The sequence below is a fragment of the Meleagris gallopavo genome, chromosome 1 (genome assembly GCF_905368555.1).
Source record: "Meleagris gallopavo chromosome 1, MGAL_WU_HG_1.1, whole genome shotgun sequence".
Taxonomy (NCBI): Eukaryota; Metazoa; Chordata; class Aves; order Galliformes; family Phasianidae; genus Meleagris; species Meleagris gallopavo.
Window position 1 is genome coordinate 193,594,953 of NC_139404.1, and position 10,675 is coordinate 193,605,627.

Consider the following 10,675-nt stretch of genomic DNA (forward strand, 5'->3'; position numbering starts at 1 on the left):
GTATGCGGCCGTGGGGCGGGGGGGGAGCAGAGAAGGGAACTGTAGGGTCGGTGCTGGGGGAGCTGAGGGGGGCTGCGTTGGTGTTTGAGGATGGGAGGGAGGGTGGGCGCTCGGGTTGGCACTGCTCACATCCTTAGAGGAAAGGCAGAGCCGGGGGCACCGCGCGCCTCTCGCTCCGGGCTGCCGAGATGTTGGGTTGCATCTCTTTGTGTGGGAGAACTTTGTGGATCAGCCCTGGCTGCAGCACCCGCACCCACACGTGGCCTCGCTTCTCCCAGCGTGCAAAGTCCACCTGCAGCCTCCTGTCTGTGGTTGTGTGAGAGGAAGGGAAGCCTTGGCAGGAGCGGTGCTGGCAGCAGAGCAGCCCGTGCTGACGGCACTGGATGCCGCGAGCTTCCCAGTTTCTTCAGGTGATTTGCTGCTCAGGTCCTCCTCAGCGCTGGGTCTGTAAGTGGCAGGAGGTGGAGGAGGAGCAGAGGAGCCCTGTGCTGCCTTGTTGGAGCCCATCAGCTCTTGGACAGGGGAGATAACAGCAGGACAAGGGAAATGGTTGGAAGTCGAGGGAGGGCAGATGGAGGTTGGGTGTCAGGGGGAAGTTCTGTACAGAGAGTGGGGAGGTGCTGGAACAGCTGCCCAGAGAGGCTGTGGATCCCCGTCCATCCCTGGAGGTGTTCAAGGCCAGCTTGGATGGGGCCCTGGGCTGGTCTGAAATGTGGAGGTTGGTGGCCCTGCATGCAGCAGGCAGGTTGGAGCTTCGTGATCCTTGAGGTCCCTTCCAACCCAAACCATGCTGTGATTCTGTAATATTCCCTCCCCTGGGTTCAGCTCTGCGCAGGGACAGGGAGAGACCAAAGGTTTGGAGCAGGGCAGCAGCACAGAGCACCCAGAGGTGAAGAGAGATCTGCAGCAGCTGGGAAGGCTGCAGGAGGGATGGACTGTGGGCATTCCATGGGATCAACAGGTGCAGGGCATGGAGCTTTGGGCACGCAGTGTGTTTTAGGAGGAAGTTTTTCATGCAGAGGGTGGTGAGGCAGTGGAACAGGTTGCCCAAGGAGGCTGTGGATGCCCCATCCCTGCAGGCATCCAAGGCCAGGCTGGATGTGGCTCTGGGCAGCCTGGGCTGCTGGTTGGCGACCTGCACACAGCAGGGGGTTGGAGCTGGATGAGCACTGTGCTCCTTTGCAACCCAGGCCGTTCTGTGGTTCTATGGTTCTATGATTAGGCAGCAGCAGGAAGATGCTCAGGGCTGCTGCTCCCCACAGTCACTTCTTTCTCTCCCCCCACCCCCCAGACGCAGCCTGGCTCTTTGGGCGCAGGTTCAGCGATCGCTCGTCTCTGTCCTCGGAGGATCAGTCCCTGTGGAAATACCCTGGTTTGGTTCTTTTTAATTATATCCACGTTATTTTGTTCTATTCTCTGCCCTTTTTCTGGACTAAAAATACATACACAGATTTTCCAACTTTCTGGCACGGAACAACTAACAGATGTACCTCTGTACATGGAGTCACCCTCACTAACACCAGGGAGGAGCCTGGTGGGATGAGGAAGAACCACAGCTGGCTGCACGCTGGGGGTTTGGGTTTAGAAAGCAAAAACCCGTTGGGCTGCTGCTGGGCAGTCGGAGTGTTGCTGTGGGTGGCTGAGGGGATCTTCCCTCCCAGTGCCTTCCCCAGAGCTGTGTGTAATGAAATATGCTGAGCAGTGCTGTGTGCTGTGCCAGTCTGTCCCCAGGCTCTGATCCTGGGGCTGAAGGCTGTGAGCAGAATGATTGTCTGCTATAGGACTGGGGGATGTTGTGGATGCCCCAGCCCTGCAGGCATCCAAGGCCAGGCTGGATGTGGCTCTGGGCAGCCTGGGCTGCTGGTTGGCGACCTGCACACAGCAGGGGGTTGGAAGTGGCTGAGCACTGTGCTCCTTTGCAACCCAGGCCATTCTGTGATTCTATGATGTGAGGCTGTGCTGCAGCAGGGAGGGCAGGGCTCAGCTTTTGGTCCCAAGCTCATTGCAAGGGAAAGGAGAGCACAGAGCTGTAGGGGCCAAGCTGGTAAGTGGGGATAACAGCAGGAGAGACCTCATGGGGAAAAGATGTATCCCAGGACAAGCAGACGCCCATGGAATCACACTGAAGAAGACCACCAATGTGAAAATAAAGCTGCCTAAGTGATGCTTGCTGTTCCTTCTCCCACTCGAGGTGTCCCTGCAGGAATCCCGCATTGCTGCCAGCAGAGCAGCAGGAGGATCTGATGTCCCTGAGGGATGTTAAGGCAGTGATGTGCTGGTTCTTCGATTCCCAAAAGAGCTCTCCTTCTGCCTCACTTCTGAGCTTTCCTCTCTGTTCACCTCCGTAACCGATTGCACATTTACTCCTCGTGCTGTGTATGTCATCCTGAACACCTTATCTCCTGCAGAAGGGGAACGCCTCGTGTGGATGCGACAGAGAATGGACTGCATGGAAGCAGCTCTGCTCCAAAATCTGCAGCGTAGGGTTTGGGGCACAGCTGATGGACTGAGCTCCCTGGCCATGGGTGACTTCAGTGCTGCCCTTTGGGACCAGCCCTGTAATATCCATCCCCTATAATTCCAGCTGTGATGGCACCTAACGTAGGTCCCATCCCTGGAGGTGTTCGAGGCCAGGTTGGATGGGGCCCCGGGCAGCCTGGGCTGCTCTGAAATGAGGAGGTTGGTGGCCCTGCCTGCAGTGAGGGGTTGGAGCTTCGTGATCCTTGAGGTCCCTTCCAACCCAACCCGTTCCGTAACGCTGTGATTAGTACCCAGTTCCCACGTGTTTGCCACAGAGGGCATAGAGCTGAGCTGGGCCGACCCCCAGGCTGCAGAGGAGTGGGACAGCCCAGCCACGGGTGCGGGGTGGGTCAGTGCCTGTGCTGGGGGAACCAGTGTACCCCAAATGTGCTGATGTGCCGCAGAGGAGCCCAGCAGGGAGCAGCCAGGTGGGGCTTGGCAGGGTGAGGCGCACAGCTGCAAGCAGGACGGTCAGATAAGGTGTTCAGAAAGCAGCTGCACTGGGAATGTTGGGCACAGCTTCTCACCAACCAACCATTAACGTGGCATGTGAAGCAGCAGCAGCACCAACCTAACCCTTCTGCTCCAAAGCATTGCTGTGGTCCGTGTCACATCTGCTCCAAAGCAGTGCTGTGATCAGGGTCACATCTGCTCCAGAGCATTGCTGTGGTGGGGGTCACATCTCAAAGCACTGCTGTGGTCGGTGTCCCATCTCACAGCACTCAGCCCTCTCCCTTCTCTCCTTGCAGCTCCTGCTTTGCCCAGCACCGTTCGCCAGCGCCTGGTGGACCCCCAGCACGGCCACGGATCTCAGAGGTTGGTAGAGAGTTACGTGCACAGCCAGCATGAGCCGGGCCAGCCTGCCCAGCACCCGGCGGGCCGAATGTCCCTCCGTCGAATGCACAGCCTCTCCTCCGGACAGTCTTTCAGTTCTGACCTTCCTGGCACCGCTCCGTCATCCACCACAGCCACCTCTTGCTCCTCATCCGCCACTCCTGCACCTGCTTCCCATGTCCACCCTCTCTATCACCATCACACCACCTCTTATTTCCTTCAGATGGACTCCAACCCCGATCTGCCCCCTCCTGATGTCACCTCTGGAGCTCGCTGTGGCACTGAGAGCTTTGGGTATATGCCGTTTCTTTTCTCGCTCCCTCTCTCCTGCTGTGTCCCAGGGCTGCTGCTTGCAGGGCTGCTTTCTCTCCTCCATCCCTCCCCGCTTTCCTTTGGGGTCTCTGCACCGTGGTTTACCCATAGCTGTGTTTCCTCCCCCCCCTCCCCTCTCAGGGGTCCCAGGGAGCGCTCTGCTGTCCGTTCCCATCCCCATGAGCTCAGCTGTAGGTAAACCCAGGGGTGCTGGATTGGCTCTGGGGCACTCAGACCACGGCTGGGGGCTGCAGATGAGGGGATGCAACCCACTGAGCAAACACTGACCTTGCAGGAAGGCTTTGTGCGTTTGGGGGCTTGCAAAGGAAACAAGATGGGTGCGTGCTGGGAGCTCGCATTGGAGCTGCTGGACGCTGTGAGCTCAGTGCTGACAGGACCTGGAGATCCATTGCATTGTGCTTCCAGCTGAGGGACCTCTGAGCAGCAGTGCAAGGCAAGGGGAAATGGCTCAGGACAAGGGGAAGTGGCTTGAAGTTGAAGGAGGGCAGATGGAGGTTGGATGTCAGGGGGAGGTTCTTTAGAGAGCGGTGAGGTGCTGGAACAGCTGCCCAGAGAGGCTGTGGATCCCCGTCCATCCCTGGAGGTGTTCAAGGCCAGCTTGGATGGGGCCCTGGGCAGCCTGGGCTGCTGTGAGATGTGGAGGTTGGTGGCCCTGCCTGTGGTGGGGGGTTGGAGCTTCGTGATCCTTGAGCTCCCTTCCAACCCAAACCATTCTGTGATGCTGTGAGGCAGAGCTCCATGTTCCCAGATCTCAGGCTGCTGTGCAGTGCCTTTCAGGTGAGAACTGGGGGCAATTCGGGGCCCTCTGCTCACACAGCAGCCATTGTCGCCCCACATCCTCTCCTGCACAGAGCTGTGTGTGGGTACAGCTGTGCCGGGCAGCATCCTGCAGTGGGGCAGAGCAGGGGATGCTCAGAGGGAGCAGGAGGTCCTGCGTCACCCTGCTGGGCACCCTATGTCTGTTGGGAGCTGCAGCGAGGCCCCCAGGTCTGGGGGGCTGCAGTGATCATTGTGCCCCATGGACCCCCCTCCTGGAGCTGCCCCACAGCTGTGCTGCATCACCTTCTTCTGTGCTGGGCTTTGGGAAGGGAGCTGATGGGAGCAGGCTGGGGGAGTCCTGGGGGGGGCTGTGCTGCTCCCATTGACCTGCCCTGGCAGGCAGCCATCCCAAATCACCCACCTCCATCTGCCCCGTGCTGTGCAGCACACTGCAGGGCCTGGCATCGTGGTGCAGCATGGGCTGCTGTGGTGTGGGGTGCTGCACCATGGGCTGCTGTGGCACGGGGTGCTGCACTATGGGGTGCTGCATGTTAGCAGGCTCTGAGCCCTAGGCTGTACCTCTCAATGGGAGACCCAGGGAGGCACCAGTTTTGCTGCAGAAAACCACAGCACCGAGTCCAAAAGCAGCATCGTGGTTTGCTGGGCAGTGTTTGTTTGAGGATTAGGAGAAGCAGCGTAATTAAAACGCCACTTAATTAATTACTGCCGATGTGGGTCCGGTGGAGGCCTTCCTGGCTCTGGGATTGCTCCCAGCTGCCCTGACCTGGCTCTGCAAGCAGCAAACAGCTGAGTGCTGTGCTCTGCTGTGCTCTGCTGAATGGCTGCACGGGTCGGTGCTGAGGGGCTGCAGAGGGAACCCGATTAGAACAGGTCGTTAGCAGGGAGTCGTGGCTGGCTTCTCACATTCCCCTCCATCGCTCAGAGCTAATCAGAGCTAATTGCTGCTCGCTGCTTGCTCTCTGTCCCCAGTGGTGCGGCACTGTAGTCCTGCAGAGCACGAATGGTTGGTTGGCCAGGTTGGATGGGGGCCCTGGGCAGCCTGGGCTGGTATTAGATATGGAGGTTGGCAGCCCTGCACGCAGCAGGGGGGGGTTGGAGCTTCGTGATCCTCGAGGTCCCTTCCAGCCCAAGGCATTCTATGGTTCTGTGCTTTGGTTCAGCTCTGCGGGAGCAGAGCCCTAAATCCACGCTCTGCCTCTGTTTGTCACGGAAAGCAGCGCTGGAGAGCTGGGTGAAGCGGAGCTGTTGCTTTGATGTTATCAGCAAGCTGCATCTGTGGCAGCTCAGTGCTCCTGGGCAGGAGGGATTTTGGACTGCAGGGTCGGCTCAGCCCACGTGGCTGTGCTGGGGGGTGAGGAGGGCTGCCCAGAGCCCTCGCAGGGAGCTCTGCCGTCCAGCAACCGCTCACTGTTTGCTTCTCTTTTGCAATTGGCTTCAGAGGATCCGGTGCGAATAAGGTCAGAGCTGTGTGAGTTGGGAGGCTGATGTGTGTCTGTCCGTGTCACCGTGGGGCTGGAGGGGCTGCAGGGCTGCCTGCACAGGGCTCTCTGTGTGCACAGGGCTGTCTGTGCACAGGGGTTTCTGCTCACCGGTGCCGGCTCTCCGTGGTAGCAGTGGGGAATGGGGGAGGTTGGGCTGTGAGACCCCAACAAGGAGGGGAGGCAGCAGCTGAGGCAAAAGCAGAGGGGCTGCAGTTTGTCTCAGAGCAGTGCTGAGCACAGCACCCACAGCTGCAGCAGGAGCCCATTGCAGGAGCTCATCCCACGGACTGCAGGGCTGAGCAGTCCGTATTTCTTTTCTCTTGCCCTCCCATCCTCTCCTCTCTTCCTTCATCCCCGCCGGCCCTTCCTTCTGCCATGGTTTGCTCTCTGCTTCTTTTGCTCACCGAATGCAGCACATCCACATCTCCCTGCTGGCTCCCATTCCTTGCGGGCGGTTTGGATTCCTGGAGCAGTGATGGAGGAGGCGCAGATGGGAGCAGGGAGGGCAGATGGAGCAGAGCAGTGCGCAGCTCCTGCCTGCAGGCTGCTAAAATCTGCTACAGCCCATGGGTGTGAGCACACCCAGCTGCACACAAAGGAAACGCCAGAGGTGCTCAGGTCTCTCTGTGCTCAGATCTGAGTTCAGGAAAGGCAGCAGGTGGTGGTTTTGCCATAGCACAGGAATGCTCAGTGGCACCTTCCACTCTGTGCTCTGCACCCAGCCCTGGCAGCACGCTGTCCTAACAGCTGCAGGCAGCATTTCCTGTGGAAAATCTATGGGCAGCAGCAGGAACTGTGCCAGCCCTGTTGGCGGAGCCTCAACTCTGTGTCCTCTGTGCCAGCCCTCTTCCTTGGCAGGGCAGCGTGTGGCTGGTGTCACATCCCCATGGCTACTGCCTGGTGTCACATCCCCACGGATGGCCGTGGTGTCACATCCCCATGGATGGTGCTTGGTGTCACATCCCCATGGACAGCCCTGCTGTCACATCCCCACGGATGATCCTGATCTCACTTCCCTACGGACATTTGCCACATCCCCACGGATGACCCTGATGTCACATCCCCATGGACAACCCCAGTGTCACGTCCCCATGGCTACTGCTTGGTATCACATCCCCACGGATGACCCTGGTCTCACTTCCCCACGGACAGCCCTGGTGCCACATCCCCATGGATACTGCCTGGTGTCACATCCCACAGATGGTCCTGGTGCCACCTCCCCATGGATAACCCCGATCTCACATCCCTACGGACAGCTCTGGCCGCATGGACCACGCCGGGCTCCTTCCTCCTGCCCATGGTTCGCACCCCACCGATCGGGGGGCGTCCCACAGTGCTGACAGCAGTAGAACCACAGCAGTGGCCCCTCAGTGCCACCAGTGGAGGTGACACCCTGAGGTGACATCCCTGCCATGTCCTCGGCATCACCCCTGCTGTGAGCGCAGAGCAGCTGTCCCGGGTCAGGTTTCCATCGCGTGCAGTTGGAGGCAGAGCGCCCTGCGGCCCCAGAGGACGTTCCCCATCTGCTGGCTGTGATGTTGTGGCTGCCGTTGTCTCATGGGTTAAGAATGGCCCCTCGGGAAGGAGGAGCAGAGGCTCTGCGTCGCCTCGTGGGTGCTGCGTCAGCTCACGGGTGCTGCGTCACCTCGTGGATGCTGCAGGGTGCAGCTCCTATTCTTGCTGTAGAATCCCTCCCGTTCGAAAGGACATCTCTTGCACCAGGCACCTCGGTGCTTACAAAGCCTGAGTTGGCTTTAGAAGAGAAGAACACTTTGGTGCCGTTCCAGCTTCGAGGAGCAGAGCAGCAGGCGTTGCGGCTGAGCTCACTTCTTGCAGGCTGCAGTGGCTGACGTTGATGCTTGGGTGAACTTCATGGAGCCGTGAAGGCTGGAAAGACCCCCACGATCCCCAGCCCACCCCACTGTGCCCACTGCCCACATCCCTCACTGCCCACATCCCTCAGCCCACATCCCCAGGGCTCCTGAGCACCGCAGGGATGGTGACCCCCCCGTCCTTGGGTAGCTGTGCCGGTGTGTTGCCTCTCTTTCCAAGAAGAAATTGTTCCTCGTACCAACCCCTCGTACCCGACCTGACCCCACTGTTACCCAGGGCTCGTGGTCAGCCGCAGATCCACGTTCTTTTCCGTGGCTTTGTTCCCAAATACCTTTGTTACCACCGCAGAGCTCTGTGCTGTGAGGGCCGCCCCGCCTTCCTCTCATTGGCGCAGTGCTGTTGGGTGACCCACAGCGATCTGTTTGTGGTTTCTCCCATCGACGCCCTTTCATACAGTGCTGCCAGGACCATTGGGGACACCCGGGGACACCGCGTCCTGATGGGCCCGGAGGGGCAGAGAGTGTGGGGCAGCAGCGCGTGGCTCCGTCCCGTTGAGGACGTGGGGCAGTGGGGGCAGTGGGAGAGCGCTGCGGCTTCCCCTGCCCTGTGGACCCCCTCCCCACTTTGAAAAGGAGCCGTTCAGGGCAGCAGAGCAGCATTGCATTGCTTTTGGCACCGCAGGAGGAAGGCACCGGGCGGGGGCACAAACCGCTGGGCTGCGGGGCCGGGGGGGGGGGGGGGGCGCGGGCTGGGCTGCAGCCCCCGATGGGGCCGGGGTCGGTCCGTGGGTGCAGGGCTGGGCTGAGGGCCGGGGGGCTCGGGCCCAACTGCGGGGCCGGGGCCGCACTGCTGAGCTCGGGGCCGCTGCCGTGGGTCGGGGCTCTCCGTGCCACGGCTGCGCTCCGGCCGCGCCTGCGCCCCGCGTGCGGCCGACGGGGCCCCATCCCGGGAACCTGCAGCGCCCGCGGGGACGTGCGGGAGGACGGAGCCGAGGGCAAGGTGTGGGCGCAGCTCCCGTCCCTCCGCCGCGCTGCCGTCCGGTCGGTCCGGGTGCCGCTAACCGTCTGTCCATCCTCTCCGTGCAGAGACCTGACGCGCTGCGACTCCGAGTCGTCCATCCCGCACCTGAGCGAAGCGCAGCGCCTGCCCAGCGCCGCCCCCAAGCTGCTGGCCGCCCGGCCCGCTCTGCTCACCCGATCCATCGAGGATGCCGGACCCGGGCACACCCCAAACGGAGGCAGCCGACACGCGGAGCCCCCCGGCCCGGAGCGACCGTCCGAGAGCCCCTCGGTGATGAAGAAGATGATGATGGTGAACCACGGCATGGAGAAATCCTCCAGCCTGGGGGAGATCGGCCACCCGGCGGCCTCCAAGCACAGCCACTCGGATTCCTCGCGGTCGCACAGCCCCAGCTCCACCGACCCCGACACCCCATCCCCCATCTCTGACTGCCGGCCCAACAGCTCCAAGAGCACCCGCATCCCGCAGCTGGCTGCCAAGAAGGGCGCAGGGGATGAGGACGGCAGCCTGACGGGCGACGAGATCGACCCGGGCCAGAGCAAGAAAAAGTTCCCCCTAAAGATCTTCAAGAAGCCCAGGAAATAGAGGGGGAGGGCGGAGGAACCCCACGGAGCGACCCGCTGGCACCGGGGGAGCGCGCCCGGCCCCGGGCGTTGGGAACCGCGTCCCCGCGGCGAGAGGAGCTATTTAAACTTATTTATTGGCCGGGCTGAGAAGCCAGAAGGCATCTGCTCCCCCCCCCCGAAGGCGACAGCCGCCCTGTCTCACCCCCCCTCCCCGTCGCTGTAGTCCCTGGCTTTGCTGTGCATGGCTTCCAGTTATCCGCCTCCGCTCGGCCACACGGCGTATTTGGGTTTGGTTTCAATGCGGTTTTATTTGTATTTTTCTATTTTTTACCTTTTCTTTTTCGGTTCTTCTGCCTCCGCCGCCCTGCGCACAGTCGGGGCGCCGGGGGTCGGGGGGGGCCGGGGGGATGGATGCCCTCCTGGCTCCCGATGGGCTCTGAGCCCCCTCCCCGTGGTGCTGCGTTCTCCCGCTCGCACCCCAGCAGCGCTGCCCGCTGGGGTCACCGGGGATGGAGCTGGGGCACAGCAGCCGCCTGTAGCTCCGTGTGTCTGCCTGGAGAGGGCCGGGTTGGGCTCGGCTTCGGGGCTGGGGGCGGCGCAGACGGATGGCCGCACTGTGGGGTGGGCTGTGTGCCCCACAGGCGTGGGCGTATGGGGCGAGCGGAGGCCCAGCGGGTGCCTGAGGCCGCCGGAGCTGCTTTGCTCAGGGCTGATCTTTGCCCTGGCGCTCGCTGCCCTGCCCGGCCCCCCGCACAGCACCGCTATGGGGGGCGGCCGCTGCCCCGAGGCCGACCCAGACCCACTGAGTGCAGAGGTGAGGGGATGCCGGCAGCCTCTGGGGCCGTGCTTTGTGCCGGAGGAACGTATCCACATACATTACCAATACGGGAAGGGCTGGAAAGGTGTTTTTCGTTTCGTAGGTGGTAGTTAGACAATGACACTGTTGCTTTGAGATAAGTGAAAATTTCCTCTCAGTGACTTTAAGTGCCTGCAGTGCCCAATGCTGCGCTCCGGGCGCTGCTCCCGGAGGGGGGGTCGGAGATCCACGGAGCGGAACTGGTGGTGACGCCTCTGCCAACTCGATTTATTTTATTTTATTTTTGGGTCATTTCATAAAACTTTTAAATCCAATAAAGCATGTAGTCTATTTTACGAGCAGGCGCCTGCTGTGCTCTCTTCCTGCCCTGCAGAGGTGGGGTCCCGGCTGGGAGGGTCGGGGCAGGTTGGTGCACAGTGGGAGAGCCGCTGCAGGGCTGGGTGCCCAGAGGAAGGATGGATGGACACCAGGCCGGGCTGAGGACACCGCCC

The 10,675-nt window shown here is 61.3% G+C and overlaps 1 protein-coding gene across 9 annotated transcripts in view; it reads left to right on the forward strand.

The window, feature by feature from the left end:
• The window catches only part of STIM1 (stromal interaction molecule 1), a 46,280-nt gene extending 35,761 nt beyond the window's left edge, over nucleotides 1-10,519 (forward strand). For 5 of the 9 annotated variants that reach the window (XM_085216697.1, XM_085216696.1, XM_085216695.1 and 2 more), the window contains 3 exons: nucleotides 1,292-1,372; nucleotides 3,270-3,648; nucleotides 8,867-10,519. In XM_085216697.1, the coding sequence (XP_085072823.1) occupies nucleotides 1,292-1,372; nucleotides 3,270-3,648; nucleotides 8,867-9,386 (980 nt within the window). In that variant the 3' untranslated portion in view covers nucleotides 9,387-10,519. The remainder of the gene's footprint in view (nucleotides 1-1,291; nucleotides 1,373-3,269; nucleotides 3,649-8,866) is intronic. The other 4 variants (XM_085216703.1, XM_085216704.1, XM_085216702.1 and 1 more) reach the window with 3 other exon arrangements.
• The last annotated feature ends 156 nt before the right edge of the window (nucleotides 10,520-10,675 follow it).